Raw genomic sequence first — 24,621 nt, 5'->3', positions numbered from 1 at the left:
TGCCAGACTCCTGGTCAGTGGCAGAAATGAGTTGGGTGAAGGGAACTAAAACCCTCCAAAAGCCTTTGTAAAACATGCAACCGTGAACCAGCCTACCCAAGCTCAGGCTTAAGGAATCGTGCCGACAGCTGAATGGCCGCAGGGTGATATGCGGTCACGAACAATCCCCTTGGGGAACTGGGCGAAAACTCATTGTAATCAGCCTCCCTCTGGTAATGCGGGGCTCTGCCAGAGGTGATCAACTCTTCCCTTGCAACTTGTGGGCATACACATGAATGGAACAACAGAACAACAAAAATAAATACCAATCCCGAGGCTGGACAGAAGTGCTCTCCTCAATCTAAGGCGGTGGCTGGGGATGAACAGAAATGTCCACCCCGCTTGGAATGAAGCTGTGCATAGCAGATCACCCCCAACAGCAAGGACACTTCCTGCAACGGGCGCCAAAAGCTCCGCCTTGAATAAAGGCAAGGAACCGGCTGCCCTTGTAGGAAAGCTTCCTCACTTGTGCAACTCCATGGAGGTAACCCCAAAAAGGTTGAAAGAGCCGCGCAACGATAGTAATGTCGCTGTACCTTCCAAAACCTTCGTGGAGCTCACCGTGATACACCTCAAGCTTACCAAAGAGAGTGTGTATTCGGCGAGTCTTGGCCTACACCTGCCAATATTAGGGAGATGTCTTCTAGTGACCTGTTCACCTTTCTGGAAAGGACAGGATGAACGATGACCTAGGAGGATGTACAATGGGTCACTGTGGCCTAAGTGCTGTTTGTCTACTCTCGCCTTCCCTACTCTACAGATACCAGAGATACCAGAAGGCTCTATTTATATCTTCTTCACAGCATTGCTCGGATATATGGAGTACCGCCCCTGAACTTACTTTGAAGTGCTGAATTCTGTACAAAAAACCCATCCGCACATTTATTGATCATACACCAATTAACACGGGATTCATAAGTCAAAACAGAACAATGTTAAAATAATAAAACAGTGAAACACTTTAAAAATATTTTCAAACCAAGCAATACTGAAAGTAGATAGTAGGTACATAGTATACTGGTCATTGACAGTCCGAAGTGGTGGACATCCGCATTTTGAAGAAAATGGTTTTTATGAATGTAGGCAAATATTGATAATTTATACAAATAGATTCTCGTGAATGTCAATATTATCTTTTCTCTGATAACATCTCTGCAAGATTTTCGAAAACCCAAATGGAATAACAATCGTTTGATTATTTTCTGTGCTATGAAGACTCTGCTGCTGAAAGTAGCAGGACCATGAACTATGATATTATGACTAATAGAAGAATATACCAATGCATAGTAAACGCCCATGATGCCTTCTTCATTTTGATGAACTGTTTATATACAGGTTTTCACCGATGGCTCTTCCCGTAGTCGATATGTGGAATTGAATAGCAACAGTCTTCGAGTAGTTTATCATTAAATTGTTCTTCTGTTTTAGCTACTAGTTCACCTCAATTAGGGCAAGATATCAAAATTGAGGAATCATTATCTTTCTATAAGTATAGCCACACCCTTTACTAAATCAGATCTGACATTGAAAATATTGATTACTTTAATAAACCTATGACTTACTGTTATACTCAAAAAATAGTTTTTCAATTTTAATCAGTGTACTTCTTTCAAAAAAAAAGATTTATATACTTATCTTTCAGGTCTAGTGAATTTTAAAGTCTTATTAAGAAATTAAAAAAAAGTGTTTTAACTCTTGAGTAGAATTATAACCCTTCTAGGTAGAAACTTGTGTGAGATGAATTGAACAGCATTATATGAATTTGAGTTAGATTGACGTAAATGAAAATATTCTACTGAATTTGTTTATATAGTTTTTAGATGACTTTTTTCGTGAATTAACTTCATCTATTTTGAATGATTCTAATCAATCTTGACGATTTTTCAATTCATAATTAATTGTTTTAATATATTTATTTTCCCTCTATGTATGGTTTCAGACAACTTTATTTCCAATTTCGAACAAAACCAAAATATAAATGTACTTTGTTCAATTTCTGATATGCGTGTGACTATACTTTAATATAATCTTTAGCTTTATCATTTATGTAGATTTACTTATTTATGTATCTATTTATATTTTTTGTACATTTTTGTTTATACATTTTAATCTAAATCTTAAAAAATATCAATAAATATTTTTACCAAAGATTTTTTTTCAAATATCTTTTGTATAATGTTGTCCAAATGTTCACTTTTCAGATGGAATATATTTATGGTATTTCTTTGAGTTATCTTTTACACTACTCGAAAAAAATACCAACTCATGAAATTTCAGAAAAAACGCTTTTTACTATAGAGACTGTGAAGTCACATGTTTTAAAATATGTATACTGTAATAATTCAAAATAAATGATTTTAAAAAATAAAATCTGCGAACAAGTAAACCTTTCACATGTTCGGGAAGATCATTAATAACTAACAAAAAATCAGTGGACCCAGGACGCTACCCTGAGGAACTCGTGAGTCCACTAAGAATTCATCAGATGTTTTAACATTCACTCTATCAGTTTCCTCACTTCTAGGAATGAACGGAACCAGTCCTCAATTTTTCCACATATATAGAGTGCATACATTTTTGTCAAGATTCAATTGAAGTTAAGAGTATCGAAGGCACGGGATAAGACGAAAAACAATCCAATGACTAATTCGCCTGCCTCCATCTTATCCTTCATCAGCTGAATCAAATCTCTAGTTGCAGTTTCAGTAGAATATCCTTCTCTGAAACCATGTTGCTGTTTCCAAAAATAGTGGTAAATAGGACCAACAACAAGTCTTCAAAAAATCAATTTTAACAGGACAGTATCAGAATTACGTGTCCAAACCTCACCAATCTAACAAAGGTGGTTTAAGCAAGCCTTTCATTAATTGTGCATGCCGTCTCTGCAAGAAAAATAGAAGTCTCATTGAGAAACTGGATAAAGATCTTCATCAGAATTGTCAGCAAGGTATTGAATCAAAAACATCGAGAATGATTTCTTTTTCAACTTGAAGAACTTACTAAGTTAATTATTTGAGTACACAACCTGTAATATCCCTATGAAAATAAAAAACTGCATTTTCGAATTCAAAAAGGCATTGAAATTCAAATGTAACATCAAGAGTTCCTAAATTGATTTCATCTCCAAGGAAATATACAAGTTCAAAAAAAACGTATTTATAGAACGACGGTACATTCTGTCAATCATTTGTTAGATCACGTGATTGAACTGTTAATCAGCAAATGAGCTGCAGTAAACTGAATCAGAAAACAGTGTGTTTTTTCCTCCCTTTGAGTAATTTAAAATCTGAAATCAAACCAAATTCTGTCGCAGGACGACACGTCAGCCAAGCCATTGAATATGTTCTTCCCGAGGAAATGGCATGAAATTTTTGGTATTCATTTTTCCGGCATTCGAACGCATCAATAAAAATCCCATATCGCGATGTCACCGCCAAGCTCTTTTTCCTCATTGCAGACGATTCGCTCTCATCATCTGGCATTCTACATCACACGCGATCGTTTTTATTTATTCAGTCGAAATAGTTTGAAATATAGTCAATAACGCTAGTTCGTGGGTCCTGAAGAAGCCACGATATGGCTTGTATCGAGCGAAAAGCTACAAAAAGTATATATGTTTGGTGAAATCATGAGAATTTACAGTGGCTTTGTTGTTTAAAAAATATCACTGTATCAGAAAGTACACAATCTACGAAGCACATGTTTCAAGTTTGAAGACGCTGCGTTGTTTAGTATTTGTTCGGCAGTCATCAATAGCGAATTTGTGAAAATGAAGAAATTGTACATTACTTTGATTTCGAAGGCCTCAGCCCAACCAAAATGAAAGCTGAACTAGTATTAGCCAGGGGAATAGTTATTTTCTGATAGGTGTCAGTCCATTAACCTACAGTGTAGATAGTTGAGGCTGGCCTGAACGAATTGTTCCTTAAGATGATTCGATTTGTAGGGTCTATTCAGAATAAAAAAAATCTCTGACCGTTCGGAACGAAAGAAATGTCTTTCTACTAGTCATCAGCTCTGCCTGCAGTTGGTTCGATAGGCTGCTGATGAAGTCCGGAAGGGACTCCATAAACACAGACTCTGAGATTGGAGCCAGAATAATGAACATATATTCCAGATAAATGCAAATATTATAAGGATTACATTGAAATAAGTATAATGAGTCTGGATGTTAGTAACAGCATGCGTTGTTCAACGTTTAAGCTTCGGCTTTCAAGCTATTTTCAAGAACTGGAGAGTGGTCTTCATCTGCTAACTTTCCGAGAAGTAAAACACTTTTAGGGTTCTGTGACTTGACGTCTATAGAGTAGGCAGATTGAGACCCCGGCTTCAAGTCTCACAACCTTTGAAACTTGTCACTGCCTGAGGAGTAGGAAGGTTGAGACCCCGGCTACAAGTCTCAATCCCTTGAAGCTTGTCACTGACCCCGGCTTCAAGTCTCAAAACACTTGAGGCATGTCACTACCTGAGAAGTAGGCAGGTTGAGATCTCAAAGTAGTCATACTTTTCAGTTCTTGGAAATGGCTCCGAAACCGTATCCGAGACGTTAATTATACAAAACTGAAGACGTGAATCAACCCAAACTTTAGAGATCTAGCAGTAGCGAGGATGTGAAGGAATCTCCATTGGTAGCTGAACAGATGAATAAGATAAGAGTGAAAGAGAATGGGGAGTGTAGATCTGGATTGAATGAAGGAAAGGATTTGAAAGTTAATTATAGGTCCTAAGTAAAAAACCTGATTTGTCAAGAAACTCTTACCTGCAATTGAAGGTGGAATGAGATATTTCGTAGTATTTTTCTCGGAAACTTTCCATGCTGTGATTCCAGGGATTCCTGGAGTTCCGTGCGTTCCGGGTTTTCCTGGACGACCTCGCGGACCAGTAAGACCCCTTTGACCGGGTGGGCCAATGGGGCCGGCAGGACCACGTTCTCCTTTCAACCCTGGAAACAAGTGATCTTGAAGTCAACAACAGTTGATTATCGTTTCATGTTTGTGAGATCGAATTTCAATGAAAGAGGTCTACAGATGGTTCAGCGAGTGAAATTTAGTATTCAACCTATAAAAAAATTGAAAGGATACAAATTCGAGTATGCAGCAATATTAATTTTCCAAAGAAAATGTAACTACATGTAACCACAACTGAAATTGTGGATACTGGTGGTAGCACTTCTTAATACCCTCCATCTTGGTTCTTAGAAATCACACACGCCTCAGAACTCTCAATTTCGAAATACATACTTTCTACATTTCACAATTTTGCACCGACATAACCTCAAACTGTAGTATATTGGAGTTTTCATCGAAACCCAATTTCAATTCAATTACAACTCTTTTTCGTTAAATGAAGTTCTTGAACAAATGTTTGAAACTCATCCAGGATATTGAAAATTTGAACGAGCGCCCAGTTGCAAAATGTAATTAAAGATAAAACGGGCCGAAACAAATTACCAACAATCAATTATGCTGAAGCGCAGCCGAAAATGTCGAAAACTGATTGAACAGTTCGTTTTCAGAAATTAACAAGACTTTCGAGAATTAATTAAAAAGTTGAAAAAAAGTTTCTTGAACTCTAACAGTTTCCAACACTCGAATTGAGTTTTTATTCTAATTGTGTTCATGTCAGAAATCAATACTAGGTATATACAAAAACATCTCGTCCATATTCGAATGTGCGTACCGTAGAAAATTTTTGAAAACCTTCAAGTTGGTGATGTAACTCATTTTTCATGAGGAATCGGTATCTTGTTCGGTTTTTCGGTATTTTCATCCCTCATAGACACAAATCATTACGAATTTCATCAAGTTACGGCCGAATCAATCGGAAAAAAAGTAATTAGGAACAATCATTATAATACCGATGCTAATGATTTTTTAATGAATTGCCCCATCTCTACAACACAATCAATGGTTAATTTCAAGTATAAATGAATTGAAATAATCGAACATCGCTTTCTATCTCTATCTATAACTTTCACTGAAAATCTGTAACTGATCGATACTGAAAAGTTTGGATACACTGACCAATATCAAATTTGTGACTAGGTGGTTACTAGGAGAGTAACAAACAAATGTTGGCTTTGCAAAAAGCCACCGTTGTTCATCTTTGACATTCGTAATTTGGGTTTTTCCAGAGACTGGATAATACACAGAACACCTAAATATTTGGGTTTAATATCTACGACCCACATTCCTTCAGCAATCTAGACTATTGTGAAACTAGCTGCTTTGAAATGTTTGAAAATTTTTGAGAAACTCACCATTTATACCATCTCTTCCATCTTTTCCAGGTATGCCATCTTTTCCAGCAGCACCATCATATCCATTTCTGCCTGGCCGACCATACAAACCGGGCTCTCCAGGAAGACCATCACGTCCATCCAATCCTGGACGCCCTTGTTCTCCTTTTTTCCCTTGTAAGCCAGGTGTTCCTGTGAATTATGGTTTCAGTTTCAGGAATTATCAACTTAAGTCAACCTCAGAAAGTCACAGCCCTATCGAAAGTTGGACTCAATAATTTATTGAACATGGTGTGATCATCCGAAATTGATCAGTAGCTAGCTACATCCTTTTTTATGAACAAAAGTCCAATGGAGTGAAATCGGGGAATCCAGATGGTCATACTGTACAACCTCTCCTTTGAATCTATCGACCCGAAAAGTTACTATCGAGACAGTGTCGTACTGGTGGGGGAGAAGTTACATCTTTTTGAAAAACAACATTAATGAGCCAAGTTATCGTTATTTATAATCGATTACCAGAGATAATAAAAACTGGAATCATTCCTGTGGAAATTCATAGTATGAGTAGATTTGTTTCATGGGATATAAATGAAGGAATAGATTGAGGGAAAAAGTATCTGTTACTATCTCTATTCTCTCGATATCGAAGTTACGAACACCTTTATATTAAATGATACAAATATTACCGAACTGCATGAAACATTATTTTCCATTAGAAATAAAAACTCCACAGGAAATGTCTATAAAAGTTCTAGAGAATTTTCCGATGAGAATACTCCATATATTAGTTAGTCAAATGAATAATTCATTTAGAGAAGGAATCTTTCCAGTTTTTTCGAAGAAGTCGATTGTGTTAGCACTGCCAAAGGAAGAAGTCATCAATGGTCCATCAAGTCTTAGTCCAATTTCTCTTATCTATGCAAGGGCTAAATTGATAGAAAAATTAGTCAAAACAAGACTCATTTGCTTTCTGAATAAAAACAAAATAATAAGTGATTGCCAGTTTGGTTTCCAAAAGCAAGAAAACACTTCCGATGCCATATTTGCATTTCTTTAAAAGTTTATTCCAACATAGATGACAAAAAAACAATGGCTGCGGTCTTCTATGATATAGCCAAAGCATTTAATTGTGTGAGTCATAAAATTCTTTTACGGAAACTCGGTAGATACGGTACAACTGGAATAAGTCTCAAGTGGTTTGAGTCATACTCAGCAGATCTCACCCAGATGGTCAAAACCACTTCATACTCAAATGAAGGTAAAAATTACTTGCGGCGTCCCACAAGGTTCGGTACTGGGCCCACTCTTATTCTCAATTTACATTAATGACCTATCGTCTATAAACATCCAAGGAAAATTTACTTCATTTGCTGATGATACTACAATTTTATGCCATGCTCCTAAAAACCATACGTTGTATGAAGTTATTGAGAATGTTATTTCACGAAAGTGAAAGACTGGTTTGACTCAAATCTCTTGAGCTTGAATTTATCGAAAACAAAAGAAGTGTCCTATCGTTGCCAGATTCCAGCCGTACATCCAAATAATATTCAAATTGACAACGTACAACTTCTAAATTCCTTGGCTTCTTCATTGACAGTAATTTTAAATTCAACAAACATGTAGATACTTTAAAATCGAAGCTATCCTCTGGATGTTATGCATTACGAGTAACTGCATTTGAGCTAGGATCTGCAGAAGCGAGAATGGTTTATCATTCCTTTTTTGAATCCCATTTTCGTTGTGGTATTTGCTTTTGGGGTGTGTGTTCTACCACATGCCTTCAATCAGTATTACTAATACAAAAACGTGCAATACGATGCATATGCAAAGGCCTAGGGACTCTTGTCGGCTTTTTTTTTTACTCTAACAGAATCCCAACTGTGGTCTCCTTATTTATATATGAGACAATCTGCCTTCTCTTCAGAAATTGGGTATTGTTTAACAACTTGGACGCGCCAATGTATCAAACCAGGCAAAGATTCAGCTTTAAATTACCGCTGCCTTCTTCCACCTTAGTTAAAAATTCCATTATTTACAACGGTCTCAAAATGTTCAACCACCTTCCTCAAGCTATATGAACCGTAAATGACTTTAGAGCTCTTAAGAAAAAGTTGAAAGACATGCTTTTTGTGAGACCTTATTATAGCTTAGCAGAATTCTACGATGATAATTTTAATTGAGAAGACTAACTGTAATATCTATGGTATTTTATTGATTTGATTCAATTCAATTCAGTTTGAATTGATTTATTTGATTTTATTGACCATGTTCGTATATCCTGAACGTTTGTATTAGGTTATTGTTATTTAGATGTCTCTTTTCAGTTCATGTTGTCACTTACTTTAAGTGATTTTACTTTTGTGATTTCATGTATTTGTTATTTATATTTAGCACAAGGCTTTGTCAATAAGAATTTATTCTTCAGACAATTAAGTATATTTTAATTGAATTGAATTACGTTTTAGAATGTCAGAAAAATGTGTGAGCACTGCGGTTACTATTATCATCATTTCCATTGAAAACTATTTCTACGAAACTGATTACTAACGAGCAAACAATTTTTGAACAGTATGTTTGTTTCTAAAATGATATATGATGTGAAATATTTGTTTTGTTTTTATGTGTAACCATTATTTTCAATATTCTTTTGATTGTTTTCAACAGTTTGTAGTCTTTCTTGTTATCAACAATTGTTGAAGTAGCATCTACAGGTTATGAATGACAGAACCAAGGCTTGAGTAGCATTTTATTTCAAGCTAATATTAAAAAAAATATTAATGAAAGATGACTGAGAAGAGTTTATTCCATGGAAATGATAGATTTGAATGAAAAACCCAACACCGTTAAAAAAACACAAACCTCGCATGCCTTTATCTCCCTTCTGACCCTTTGAACCAGGTACTCCTATAAAAATTACACGAACTCAAGTTATTGAAAAATGAAACCAAGAATAATTAAACAGACCTTTTGGACCAACAGGGCCTGTATGTCCAGGAAAACCTCTATTTCCTAAAAATCAAAATGAAATGAAAAAACTGATACATAAATAGAATATATTTCTGTGAGGGTTTTCATAAAGTAGATATCAAAAAAGTTTTCGGTTCTAGCTCACCAGGAAGTATGAAAATTGTCTGTGATCTTACCCATATCCCCAGGAATGCCTGGAAAACCCCTCATTCCTATATGGCCTGTTTCACCCTTTGGTCCTGGTGGGCCTTGTGGTCCAGGCACTTTGGGGCAGAATTCTTGGACCTTCTGGCAGTAACCCTCTAAGGCTTTTTCCTGAAAAAAAAATAACTAGAGAACCTTTTCACTTGCGATCGTCCAACTTATATTAGGAATCACACATTAACATGTAAGGCCTCGTTAATCCTTAGCTCGCACAAGTTTCTACTTCTGAGGGTTGTCGTTCGTAGGGAGTGACAGCTGGTTAACGAAAACAGATTTTAAAGAGGTTTCTATTCCAGTTCCATTTTGAATTGACTGAAATAAATGAAATTCATGACGAATCAAATGAATTTTCGGGGGTATATTCTACTGAAGTCATCAAAACATAGTTGAAATAGGAAAGTAATAGTATTAAAATGCAACAAGAATACTGAGAGAAAAAATTATTGAGTTCAATTAAATTAAGCTAGCCAATTGCAATGGAAGTTATCATAGTGATTGAAGTATGAAAAAATTAATTTCAACCATATATTTTTTTGAATTCTGAGAAGAACATCTCTGCATCAGAAACACCAACAAAACAAGTTTGAAAATAGAAGTAATCCAATATGGCTTTTTTACTAATCCCTTATCGAACAAAAAAGTGAAAAACTTACAAAGAAACTACAATAAAAATATCTTTAAAGATGTGTAGATCATGAGCAGTTTCTTTCAGGTAGAAGTTGACAGAAAAAACTTTTTTTAAACGGCTTTTCTCACATGAATATCGAATTACATGAAAGGAAAAAATCCTTCTGAAACAATTACCTTCCTATGAACATTGAACTACATGAAAATCACTTTTCCCGATTCAATATGTACTCAAAACATTCCTTTGTGAGTTTCCAACAGTTCAATGATGTACAAATAGAAGTAGAATGCCAAAAAACGTTTTTCCCAAGAAAAATATTCCCCCTTTAATTCATTTCCTCATCCTCAACAGAAAAGCCTTTCAGGATATAATCACACGGAATAATACCTTCAACATCAACAGAAAAATCTATTCGGATTGTGACTTTTCTGGGTCTCTGATAAACTCCAACGACAATCCCCTGAAGAAGCCAAAAACTCTCGCAAAGTCAAATTAAATAAATTGACAGACCCGGCTTTCGGTAGATCTTTTCCGGATTCTTGTATTCGGGTTGGCAGCAGTCTCGAGCAAACAAAAGAACCGTTTTACAATACAATTAGAAATGCTGAAATGATTGCCTGGAGAGGATTTCGTTCCCAAGATAATAAATAGTACTGTATACAACGAAATTCGCTCAGTGTCTTAGTGTTTTATAACACCCAATGCTTCTATAGAGATGTGATAATCTCTACTGTATGTCCGTGAAGCAGCATATCAATTCATTATCAGCTTTTACTGAAAACTCACCGAGTGGAAAATGCCTGCCGGAAAACAACTACTTTCCCGGCAAATACATATCAAACTGTATCGTTATATGTGTTATTTTTTTCCAGAAATGCCTTGATACGTGACCCTTACAAAAACTCCTAGGAATTTGTTCCATACTTCCAATTTTCGTTTTTATCTTTAACTTTACGTATCTCTGCTGTTCTCCTACATTTCAACGATATTTTCCCATGAAAATCGTAGATTACCATGAAGGGAAAACACAAAAAACAGTCACTGCAAAGCAAATTCAGACATATCAAAAGATAAATTCGAGTGAACCCTCATATAAAAATGAGACTACATCAACTAGACGATAGTCCAGTCCACAATTTGAGGAACCTCCACAGAAAATCATGATCAAGGTGTCATTCGATTTGAGTGATCTACAATTCCAGCCAAGTTATGAAGAGGCGATGATATATTTTCTTATCATCTGTCTTATCATCTATAGAATCGATAGAAGATTCAATCCACGAATACCAAAAGTCAAGCCTTGAGATTTGTATCACAAAATGAGAATCGTCCTCTGTTTTTCTCTTCAGCTTCCACTGCAAGGCAAATAGATGAAACTTGAGTCAAAATGAACAATCAGTTCCAGCAAAAACGAATGGTTTGAGAGATATTTAATTATGGATAAGATCCAGCAGCTTCAGGGTATGCTTAGAGGCGCAGCTCCAAACATAACAACAATTCTCCGAAGAAGATGCCCAGAGATATTGGTATCCATTTCAACCCCTAGCACACTTATCGAAGCAGAACGCGAAATTGTCTGCCCTAACATTATTATATCCGGTTTGGAGACGTTTATCTTGTTGGAGGAAACCGCTGCCTGGGTTTTTGTGGCATTGACGCGAACCTGGTTATTTTCACCCTAATTCGAAATCAACTCTAGATCCTCATTGAGATATGCAATCTCCTGCTGCCGGTGAAGATGTGTATCCGCATTCGATGTTTTGAAATCCAAATGGAATAACGAGACAAGTGTGCTGTCGCTAGTTTTCTCATTGATGTACAATAAAAAGAGGGTTGGAGACAATATGGATTCCTGGGGATCACCAGCGTTGATGGTTGAAGCATTCGAGAATTATCTACCTTCAGCCACTTGCAGGGAAAATTATTTCAGGAAGCTGGAGAGTCAGAACACAAAAATGATCCGACAAGTCATAGCATCGAAGTTTGGCCAGCAAACCCTCATGCCCCACACGGTCAAAGGTCTTAGAAATATCAAGTGCAACAGCTCCTGATTCCCCATGTTTCTCGATTGGGTTTTTCCAAATATCGGTGACATGCAATAGAAGGTTGCCAGTTGATCTTTGTTTCCTAAAACCATATTAATGACCGCTCAAGATGTTGAAGCCTTCCAAATATTCAAGGATATAATGGTTTACGGCTTTCTCCATGATCACTGATATCAAAGCGACTGGTCTATAGTTAATTGGAAGTTTTTTCTTGCCCTTTTCGGGAATAGGCTTTCTTTCAACAAGATGGAAAACCCCTTCTTTGTAAGACAGGTTGAAAAGTCTGCAAAATACTGGTGGGAGTTCATTGACGATCTTTCCCAATACCACGACGGGAAAATCTGCTTTTTAAAGTTTGAATATTTTCAACGGTATCAGAGGTGTTCGCAAAAAAAACAATTATTTATTTGCACAACATGGCTCGAATCGTAAATTACTTTAAGAGAATTTTTTGAATCAAATGGTACCTACATCCAAATTTTCTGTGAAAGCAAATCCGAATCTTGTGAAATTGCATTCGTGAACCAGACTAAAAGCGGCATATACAAAAACAAACTACTTCAGGGAAGTTTATAAAAGTGGAAGCAACTGACGCTGATGATACGCTTTCGCAAGTAATATCTTCTCTGCATTACAAATGATGACATTGTATTTCTTTTCTTTGTGGGATATTGTGGAAGTTTCCGAAACACTGATGAAAGCAAGGGCGATGCATGGCTATTTATGGGGTGTTTGAATAAATTGGATGGATTCATGAGGAACAAAAAAGTGGGAGCCGGTGAGAATACGAATTGATTTTTGAGAAATTCAAAAACCCGAATTAATGAGTCATTATCGAAATTCAAGAATGAAATGAATATTTTTGAAAGAAAGCTTTCATTGAAACATACCAAGCTAATATACTAAAACAATTGTTTGGTCTGGATAGAAAACCAATTCACACTACCTGAATATAAGGTTAAATACTCATAAATTTCTATTGATAACCACTCACGATTGAATACTCATAGATTATGTTATGATTAATAATATAAGGTTGTTTCAAAAATGTTGTCCGTTTCAATGTCATGCGTTTTTGTAGCTCTACATCTAAATAACTGTGTATTCTACTGTGTCATGGTATACAGTGTGTCTCACTTTTCATAGAAGCACCCCCGTAACTTCAGTAATTATCAAGATGGAATGATGAAAATGCTAAAAATACTCTTACCGGCTAAATGATGATGGCCTAAGTGATATACACTGTCCGTCAGTCGCGATGAAAGAACCCATTTTTACGGTAAATCATACTAGGGGGCAAATTCGTGATAGGAATCTCCAAATAACACAGGTACTCCTTTTTTCTGAAAAAAATTCAGCCCTGGAAAATCCAAATATGTCTCAATTTTCTTGGAAGCAACACCGTATCTTCCATAATTGTTGACGTGGATTTGCCGGAATTGAAGGATATACTAAAAACACTTTTCCCCTGAACCAATACTTCTGATGGAGAATAATAATAAAATCTGAGCATTAGCTTATGGGGCTCCCAGTTCGGAAATAAATCAATTCCACCAACGGAAATATCCACTGAAAATGTTTTTTTGGGAAAAAATATATTTTTTTCTGGGTAATGAAGTAGACAATTTCTCGATAAAAATCACATATTTCCGTCTCAAATGTTAGTGATTATAGAAAAAATATATGACAAGTGAAACACACAAATATGAACAATATCTTGTTCTTTGTTAAATATTTTAAAATGATTACGAAACATGAGTGAACATTGGGTAATAGATTGTTAACCCAAATGACTTTTTGGAATTGAAATCATCTTACTATATGTTTATTTTATCAGCAATAGAAAGAGTTTCCAATACATCATATGCAATTTCAGATAGAATACAAAAAAAGAAAAACAATCAGTTAAATGGAATGTCCTAGATATGGGTAATAAACATCAAGAAAACCCACTAAAACCCCAAGGATGTGAATGGGAATTCTCTACTTATTGTGTTACTTATTGTGATGAACGAATTTATGTCAATGTACGAAACGTCAAGAAAAAATCAAATTCAATTTTAATTTAAAATAATTGAGATTTCTGATTGGTGTTGAATTATATTTCAAAGTTTGTTGTCGGCAGTTCCACAGCAACACTACTGAGCCGTCCCATCACTCCTCAATAATTACGGGGGTGCTTCCATGAAAAGTGACATAAATTTGGATTTTTCAGAGCTGAATTTTTACCAGGAAAGAGGTGTATCTGTAGTAGTTTGGGGGTCCCAATCACGAATCTAAAAATGGGTTCTCTTATCGCGACTGGCGGGCATTGTATATGACTTGGCCAACAGCATTTACCCGTTAAATGTATTTTCAGCATTTTCATCAAGCCTGCGAGTTTTATCATTCTATCTTGATAATTACGGAAGTAACGGGGGTTTTTCCAAGAAAAGTGAGACACACTGTTTATCGATCAATAGAGATTTTAGTACTCTATACTTCGATCACTGATATCGTTTGCGAAATTTTGTTTCGGAAGTGATCGACCTACAGTAATCTAGGGCGAGGATTTAAAGACCCTAGTGAAGATTAACCTATCACGAACGATGCCTTAGATGCGGAAGAACTACGCGTTAGTTCCCACGTAGTTTTTGATGGTTCAAAACGTATTGGAAAGGTCAAAAAGCTAGAAAAGTGGTTGCCCTACGATTTCAACGATCGACGCTTCGAGGTTGTTCTTCTTTGTTTTTGCCAAAATCAGGTAAAAACGGCCTTCATCGACTCATCGAATCCCAGGCACACAGTTTTTATGCTATGAGCAAAAGTGCACTGATTCAGAAGGCGCTTATTTCGATTACATTGAATGAGTAATCACTGAGATAATACAGTTCAAAGTAGAGTCATGAAAACGGACAAAATTTTGGAAATATTCAATACTTTTTCACTGATAAGTAATATTCCAAACCTGAAAAAAATATCTCAATACTATAGTTTGATAAGAAAATTACACGCCCGATATTCTTCTATAAAGATATCTTCCAGAGTTTTCATCTGTATCAGAGGATAATGTAAAATTGAGTTCATGAAAAGGGAAACAAGCGAATGTTCAATATTTCTTCGATCCAATCCGAGTTTTAACTCATCCATACCTCTTATGGTACAATATAACTCTATTTCATGAGCGAAGATGGAAGATATAATAATTATTTTCTCTTAAATTCTGAAATAAATTGCCCACACTCAAGCACGATTCTCTGGATTTATTGAGTCATAATGTGTTTATTAACGGGGGTTATGAGATGGTATGTTGATATCAAATTACAAACGTCTATAAAGATAAAGTTACAAATTGAAGTCGGGTGAAACTTTCCTGAAGCACTATTTGGAAAATACCAGATATATTTTAGGACAGGGATTTCTATGAAGTCTTGAGTAGAAATACGGATATACGTTATAAGTATGTTCTCTTAGAAAAATATAGAAATTGTGTAATGGAAAACTTCAAACAGTTAGAGAAAGGACAATCTTTTCAGTTCATCCAATTCATAATAACATTCACCAGTCCTCATCATTATTATTCTGAATAAAGTTGGAACAATATTTTCACACATTTCGAATATCTACTCAAATATTACTTTTTCAAAATTACTTACTCAACTTCAGTTATCAACAATTGTTTCAATGTTTTTATACAAAACTAAAAATTTTATATTGGTCTTCTGAGAATGCAACTCAACCTACAGCACCAGCATTACCCAGATTGTCTGAAACATGCGGTGGTAGTGCCCGTTCCGAAACCAGGAAAAATCAAAACACGTATTGATAGCTACCGACCGATCTCGCTTCTCAGTTCGGTCGCGAAGGTTATTGATAAAATCATCCTAAGCAGACTTCTCCGCCTGGACGATAGGATGAAACTCATCCCCGAGGAGCAATTCGGGTTCCGGCGAGGTCGGAATACGACATCGCAACTGGTCCGGGTTGTTCACGGGGTGAGGGAGTCCTTCAACCAGGGGAAGAATACAGTTATGGTCCTGTTAGATATCAAGAAAGCTTTCGATAAAGTTTGGATAGAAGGGTTTGTCGCCAAAATGTGGTCGGCAGGCATGCCTTTATTCGTGATTAGGATTCTAGAATCCTACTTGAGCAACCGAACTTTTCGTGTAAGAGTGGACGGAGAAATTCACGAATGTGAAGATCTTCAGGAAGTTGCGAGTTAAGGATAAGTGCATTGACGAGCAGAAGAGTGTGAGATATCTGGGAGTGATCCTGGATAAGCGCCTGAACTTCCAGGAACACTTGAGTATGGCGATCCAACGAGCGGGTGCGGCGATAAAACGCACGTATCCGCTCATTGCACGGAACTCTAAGCTCAGTGTTGACAAAAAGTTGCTTATTTATAAACAAATAATTAGGCCGGCTATGTTGTACGCGAGTACTGTGTTCTGCAGTCTCAAGAAGTCCCCTTTAATGAGACTCGAGAGAATGCAGAATAAGGTGCTCCGTATTTGCACTAACAGTGACAGATACATTTCATTGAACAATCTGTTAGATCTGGCAGAAGTGGAGTCAGTCACCGACCATATCAGGAGACTGGCTAGGAGGCCACTAAGATCTATATGCATTCCAACAATTTCAATTTGATACCACGTTCTGTTGAAGTATCAAGAACTCAAGATGGCCAGACATAGACTAAAATACAACTACGATCGTCATTCCACCACCAGCAACCCAGCAAAGGTTCGAACCAATCAGGGATGATAACAATCGTTTATCCAAAATGTTTCTCAATGAAAGATCAGGACCAGTTAAACTTACATGCAGTTTTTATTTCATTTGTGAAGTTTGGAATTTTTCCAAATGGATACAGAAAAAAATCTTCATTTGTTTGAACCCTGTGTCATATGTCATGATGAAGATAACTTTCCCTATTACTCCATGTGGAAAATATTTCTCTTGCCTGAACAATATTTCCCAACACTCTTAATGAGAAGCACTTCGCTTCTGTTCCATAACTCCAGCAGAAAACTTGTAGCTTCGTGTCAAAACTAGGTTAGAAGATTTCCAGAATTACGCCACTTTAAACCTCTTACTATTATTAATGATCAACATAAAGGATCACAGAGGAAAAAAGATTACATGGAAAAGTTGTGAATCGAAGTTCATAACGATATTCTCACAGCCGGGAAATTCTATTAAGATGCAGAGCATTGATATGCAAAATTCCAAATGGGGTCACGTCTCAGAAACATATCCAGGAAAACTGAAACATTGTCTTTTGCATTTGATTGTTACATCCATTCGGTTGAAAAGGTAGTTTTTCCGGGACAATTAATAAAGAAGTAGACTCATCGTGCCGAAGCTTTTATTGAAAAGTCAGACTCTTGGATGGAGGCGATGGAGATCCTCCCGGAAACTTCTCGACATGGAAAGAGTGAATTTCCCGCGACAGTTGTTTGTTTTCGATTAGGCGTGTGAGCGCGTGACGCCAAGGGGAGAATTCAGAATTATGAGAAGGTTAGCTTAGGGCCGACTTGGTAACGAAACTGGAATAATAATAATTGTGGGTTGAGTCGCACACTGGGAATCGTGGATATCATTTGATTCCTCCGTACTTTATACAGGAGTTCCACAAGGGAAGTTCCGATTTATTTGTTTAGAATTTGGAGTTGAAGATGGATGTTAGTTACTCTACAGATGTCTTTCTTCATTGATGTATTCATTTAGTAGGAACTGAATCCTTTCTGACAATTGCTGGGGATGATCTGTCTCATGATCGATATTAGAAAATAATTGAGTAGCCCATAGAAATTATCCAAGCAAATAAAAGTGAAAAAATCTGTAGGCATTGTCGATACATCCATAAAAATATTAGAAAATCTTCATTCCAGAGTTATTGAATCAACTAATAAATAAGTGAAGAAAGTTGAACTGGAAACTCAGGCGTAGAGTAAATCCAAGAACAAGCACTTTTACCAATCAGCAGAACTGCAATACTTTTCTCGACGCGCGTTTCACCAATCAAATTGGCGTCTTCAGTAGATACAGAAAAGGTCCATCATCCCCCATGAAATGAAATGAAAGTTTTCCAAATTCAATATTGTGATTTTCCTCTGCAGGAGAGGTGATACTTCACAATCGATCAGTTTTTGAACAATTTCATCAATTACTTCTTTGAAAAGAGCCATAAAAATATATTCAGAAGATTCACTCATGATATTCTCAACCAAGCAACGGGGGTTCATCCAGTTTTGTGTCATTTCAAAAGCGTTTGATTGTTTGAATTGAAAGCAATATACTTTCAATCGTATGATTGGGCCGATGTTATTCCTTATATATTTAAATATATATATATATATATATATATATATATATATATATATATATATATATATATATATATATCTTTATATCTTCTATAAATTATCTGCGAGCGCTTTCGACAGTTGGTTGGCCGGGAAAATACTACTCTAGATAAATCTAGAAAGATCGTTAGCGGTATATAAGCCCTGCTTCCCGTCCATAGAGGGAGTCTGTACCTAGAAAGTGAATCGTGCGTTTAAAGAAAGAATTCTAACAGTGAAGATAAATTAAGCTTTAGTTGCTAAGTGTTGCATATAAATTTGTTGTGATAGTGAAATATTGTTGAAAATAAATTTGTTCAAGACAGGTAATTCTTTAATTCGTTACAATACCAATATCGAATCAATTTTCAAGTCGAGTTCAAACTCCAAAGCCTTGTCAGATGCAATATGAGGATAACGGGAGGTTCGCAGAACATTATTTGCTCCCATGCTTGGACTTGGTCGACGAAATCAGCCCTTCTACCCTGTTTTTGGAGATTAATACCTCAAGCGCTTCCCTGAGAAGCCTTAATTAGCTCAATAATGAGTGGCAGCCTAAGGAATGACTAGATATTCCTGATGATGTAATCCGCGACACGATGTATGCTCAACTTTAGTTGCCCCCAAAGATTTCGCTTATCGCTGATTACATGTGTAACAGTGTAACATTCACATCACAAGTGCTGTGGGCCTACACTCCCCCTCCCTACTCTACAGATACAGATACAGGTCAGACACATGTGATAGACATATCGTTCATGCTTTATTGAATTAATGCCACAAGACTGAACAAATTACTGTCAAAAATTAGGACACAAACAAATTTTGAAATAAAATTGATATATCATGATGGGATCATTATATATAATTCAATTCCAGAAAAAATAAAGAAGCATCATTTCATTACAAAATTTAAGTATCAATTGAAAAAAAAATGTAATTAGTGGAATTTCATGGCTTGCATTTCATTTCTATTACACTTGAATTCGTTTTCAATATATACTTTCTGTAACCAATTTCATTATTTGACTGCTTTATTGTGACTTCTTTTACACACTATACATTAGCTTCACCTATATGTATGTATGTTTGTTTATAACTCTTAAGCTCGGGATCTGTATTTGATAAAATTATCGACATTATTGCTTGATCTATTCGCGGCCAGATGGGGCTGTACGTAACTTCATTGATTTAATTCGAACTCAGTTTAGATTAGATTAGAGATTAGATTAATATGGGGCTTCTATGCTGAACAGCCACTACACTGCGACCTTTGCAGGTCTATTGTGTGTGCCCTCATGTATGCTAGAGTTCCTTGTCTACTCCCGTCCTTGTAACTAGATTCCGTAGGCCAGACCTCAAGTTCCCCATATATTGAGAGGGTTGTGGTTTTTCCTCTCCTAATGTTGGAAACCTTATCCATGACAGACCTTCGTGTACGGAGGTTTCCTCATCCTCTTGGCAAAGCCTGCATAGTCTGCCAGTCCGATGTTGTTCATGTGTTTGATGAGTCTACAGTGTCCCGTCAATAGCCCGACTAGAACTCTAGTTGATCGTATATTCAGACTTAGTAGGTACTCCGTGAATTTTAGCAATGGCTCTTTAATGAACTCTCTGGCCTGTCTCATACCCGGCGCCTTATTCCACCATTTTTGAGATTGTTTTTCCTTCCAGTTGCTGTTTCAATTTTTTCGCAGCGCTTTTGCTGTACCACAAAAGGGTTCTGAGCCAATGGGGAAGCATCGTGCTCCTTCTCGTACACTTTACATTTTTATATTTATCCAAGATATTTCATTGTAGAATATCTCATTTCTGTTATTTTATTAAACTTTGTAGTTAGCTATTGTCCCTAACTATAAGCATTTATTGTTTATTGGGACAATAAACTGAATTGAATTGTATTCAATAATGACAATTTCAGTGCATCAATGATTTAATTACCAAAATTGTCATTTTTAACAGAAATGAAACAACTGTTGATATAACCTTTCTAGTATAAGCTCCTCACTCCCTAACACCCCCATCGCTTTTTTCATTTTCTTCTTCGAATGAATCGAATTTCCTTCCCATTCCACCCCGACCAAATACACGAATCACTTAAACCGTCTTAGATCCATTTCTATAAACCGCTCGGTCCGAATGTAATCCCTCATGTAATCTGGTCAACGGTTCAGTCCCATCCCGATAGCAAGGATCCGGAAATCGCGGTTATTTCCCAACCTCCAGGAACGCGTCCTTGCACGATGGAAGGGCAAGTTTATGGCATGGTCAATTTGAAACATAGAGATAAATTCCGCGGTTACTTTCGGAAAGGCATATTTATTGATATTGCAGGGTTTCCCATTCGGGAACCCGTGTCAGGGTATATTGAATTCGGCGGGAATTTATATGAATGACAGCAAGGGATTGCGTAGGGCGATGTTTTATGTAGGTCATTCGGAAAAAGTGAGGGCTAATCACTAATTATACCCCAAGGCATTCGAAGCATTTGGTCGAATTACTAGAGGTAATCGAAGTCACTGTGAAAGGTCAATTGATCAGTTTCAACATTGAAAGTCTTCACATCAACTTTCCTGTCGAAGTCTTTGCTTCAAATCATACAGAGGAAGCTATCCGAAAACGAGGACCTGGAAGATAGAACAAACTCACCTATAGAGGTAATCATGGACTCACTAGGATGCTGTGTGCGGATCTGCTATTTCCAACTGAAGGACGAATTCTTTACGCAAAATGAGGGACTGCCAATGGGATCGCCACTTTCACCAGTTATAGCCAACAAATATATGGAGTGGTTTGAAACTCTGGCCATTGAAGAAGACTATAAGAAGCCCCAAGTCTGGTTGAAATACGTTGACGACACCTTCATAATATGGAACTGTGGGAATAACGAACTAGATACCTTTCTTGTGCACATCAATAGCGTGAAACCTTTCATCACCTTCACAATGAAGAAGGAATTCCACAACGAATTCTCATTCTCAGACGTATAAATAATGATGTGGTTTTATCTTCCTAATTTTCACAGTCTTCATTATAACAAAGTATACACTTTGCTTCCAGTACCCTGGCAATCAATTTAATAATCTCCAGGGGAGTTGTAGAATGAAGCTCCGCTAGAATGCCAGTATTCATATCCCTCACTTCCATCCCTATCATCAGTTTACACAGTCTCAAAAAAACGTGAGCAAAGGCAGCTGAATGAATATTAATTTAAAGAAGAAAAAAACTCGACCACACATACTATCAACACTCAAACATTAATTTTCGTTGTACGCTTCATTCCAGCAATGTATCATCTGGTTCCATTATGCTCAGGATTCACAAGTTCACCAGCCAGTCGCATACTGCTGAAAGAAATTCGCTACATATACAATGACTGCGTGAGATAATACAAAATCAGTTGATTAATCACATAATTCCCGGTTCAGGAATAAACTTCTACTGGAAATTAATGAACTCACCCCTTTGTCTTATTTTAATTGGGATACACATTGCGGGTATTTTTCATTTCAGACTCGGTTGTGAACTGTGTGGCAAAGTCTGCAGTTTTGGCGACGTTAATTAATTTCATGGAAAATCTTTCGCAGAATCCAGGTCGCTTAATCGTTCATGTTCCGCGATAGTAGATCACTTTTTACTGAAAATGGAATCAAAATGACGGACCTACTTGATTCTGCTAGAGTCGTACAAATTTGTCTTCGTCATTACTTTTGACAGGTATGATTAATAATGAAAACATTGCAAATGACTTCAGTTAAGCCAGTAGGCAAATCACTTGATCATTAGAGTGGTAGAATATTACTGTAGTTCTATCCCAACACCGAACCGTTATTTTCAATACCTCGACACGTGTTTCAACCACCAAGAGATCATCTTCAAGAAGAAGATTAAAGTACATCTTTGGAACCAAATGTTCCAAACAGTGCATCACAAAAGTGGTGGAATTTGTGATGGAGTATAGAAGTTGAATTGTGGTTTTTGCCCAAAAAGCCATGTTGGTCAAACGGGAAGGACATTTTCCCAATGAATAAAAGAACATAAGAGTAGCTATTTTAACCTGAAGACCAATTCTATATTTGCAAATCATCTTCTGAAATTTTCTGACCAAGACTCTGACATATTACATTTGGAAGGTTTGGAATGCTTGGATATTAATAGATTTGAATGTTCGGAAAATTTACTGGTTAAACAAATGAAATTGAATTATTTTTCTCTATTGAATCTGTTTTCCCATGTGAAAATTGGTAATTAGTCTATTGAATACGCATGTATATTCGAGTTTCATTTATAATGTGTAAGTTCAATCAGTTGTACTGAAGGACAAAACAATCAAGCAATTCAATTATAAAAAATCACTTGTTATTGACTGATGAGTCTCCCAAATCATCAGATTTGAAACAGAACTAAAAATATAACTTTTGCTGTTTGACAATATCAAACCATCATTTGAAATTTGAATATTTTCTGAACAATCGAAAGTAAGTTGGCAAACTAAATCATTTCCACTCTTTCCAACCTTTTTTCTATGTAGTTTATGCAAATGACGTCATAAGATATCTTAATACGATAACACGACTAACAGCATTACGTACATGCCAGTGGTAATGATGTATTGGTAGCTCAGAACGATCTGAATGCATTAAAAATTGCAGTCCAAAATATCCTGCCAAATATTGCCTACCCTAACCTAACCTAATTGTAACCATGACCGCATGCATTATTCAGTGTAACACGTTTTGATCCTCATATCATAATGAGAGGATAAAAATCTTAAATTTTCTGATATTGGTACCGAAGTCAAATCATTAAAATAGGGTAGGACTTTGTACAGAGCCCTGCGGTACTACACACTTGATATCTATATCTGATGGTGAAGTGGTATTATGTTATTCACTTTACGTGTGCCCAATTGAAACTGCAGTACTGATAGTACTAACAGCATAATAGAAATGGAGTGATAGGTGGATTGAGAGGAATGGTTCTATAGAATGGCCACCCAAATCTCCCGATTTGACTTGACTGAATTTTTTAAAAGGAAGGTTGAAATTCAAAGTCTACGAGACGCAACGAGATTCACGGAATTATTTAGAACGTAATGTAGAAAACAGAGGGTGCTCAGTTAGAATACTTGAGGAAGTTATTCTTTCTAATCCAAACTTGAATACAAAACCGAAAGTATTTCATCTTTTATCTTGATTTTTACGAAGAAATGTGTCTTCCTTTAAACAAAAGTTATAATAATATAATTTTCAGGTAGTTTGTAAAGGTGTCTCACTTCAATGAGATAATAATAATATTAATGATAAGTTTATTGCCCATCAAAATAACAAGAAATAACAAAAAACAAAATACAAGAGAGAGAAGAATAAAAACAATTTGTATTTGATTGCAATTGGCTTCGCAAATCTGCTCTTCCACCAATGCCGAAAATGTATAAAAATAAATAAATGAGGGCTTGAAGAGAAGAAAAGAAAAAAGGAAAGAGAAGATAATAAAAAGATATAGATATATGAATAGCTGAAACCTTTTTCAGGATTCTTGCCGCGGACCTAGTTATTCTGAATGCTGTTTAAACCTACTTTTAAAAACAGTTTCTGACTTAACATGTCAATTGTTTTCCCATGTATGGAGATAATTTATTGTGTAGGAGATATTATAGGAAAAATATAGTTTGAATATTTCCTTTTTATGTACAGGAATGTTTAGCACTGTCTTTTTACGCAAATTCAGGTTATGGATATCTATTCTATAAGACAAATCGTCTATGATTAAACATATTCAAAAACTTCAAATCTGCTAATTTGGACCTTCTGGACCTTTTTCTGATACCTAATATTAACCTGATACAAGAGTTTTGAACTTTTTATATGCGACACCTGCCGTTCTTGTTTAAACGTGAATGATAAACAGCGTCAGAGTGGATGGAATAAGATAAAACTAGTGAATCACAGCATTTTCTTGACATCTACATCCAAATATTGTTTATGGGGACATATGAGTTTCAATGCTTTCAGAATGTTGCCATTTCGTTGTAGAATCTGAAACTGTCAACAAAACAATATCGATTCAGTGCGTCATTACATTGAGGTTTCATCTGCTTTCATGCAAATCAAACCATGTATTCTGGAAGTATCCATGTCAGTAGAAGTTTTACAGTAAATTCCTATG

The 24,621-nt window shown here is 36.2% G+C and overlaps 1 protein-coding gene across 2 annotated transcripts in view; it reads right to left on the bottom strand.

The window, feature by feature from the left end:
- LOC111515702 (uncharacterized) overlaps nucleotides 1-24,621 on the bottom strand; it is a 78,600-nt gene that overhangs the window by 31,734 nt on the left and 22,245 nt on the right. Inside the window, exons 2-6 of one of the 2 annotated variants that reach the window (XM_023171912.2) lie at nucleotides 9,427-9,565; nucleotides 9,248-9,292; nucleotides 9,143-9,187; nucleotides 6,299-6,469; nucleotides 4,799-4,981 (exon numbers count right to left, since the gene is read on the bottom strand). In XM_023171912.2, coding sequence (XP_023027680.2) covers nucleotides 4,799-4,981; nucleotides 6,299-6,469; nucleotides 9,143-9,187; nucleotides 9,248-9,292; nucleotides 9,427-9,565 — 583 coding nt within the window. The remainder of the gene's footprint in view (nucleotides 1-4,798; nucleotides 4,982-6,298; nucleotides 6,470-9,142; nucleotides 9,188-9,247; nucleotides 9,293-9,426; nucleotides 9,566-24,621) is intronic. The other variant, XM_074176491.1, reaches the window with a different exon arrangement.

The sequence above is a fragment of the Leptinotarsa decemlineata genome, unplaced genomic scaffold (genome assembly GCF_025532065.1).
Source record: "Leptinotarsa decemlineata unplaced genomic scaffold, Ldec_3_MD MMD2_tig00001719_RagTag_RagTag, whole genome shotgun sequence".
Taxonomy (NCBI): Eukaryota; Metazoa; Arthropoda; class Insecta; order Coleoptera; family Chrysomelidae; genus Leptinotarsa; species Leptinotarsa decemlineata.
The sequence above is the reverse complement of the archived record's forward strand: the minus strand, read 5'-3'. Positions and strand labels throughout refer to the sequence as shown.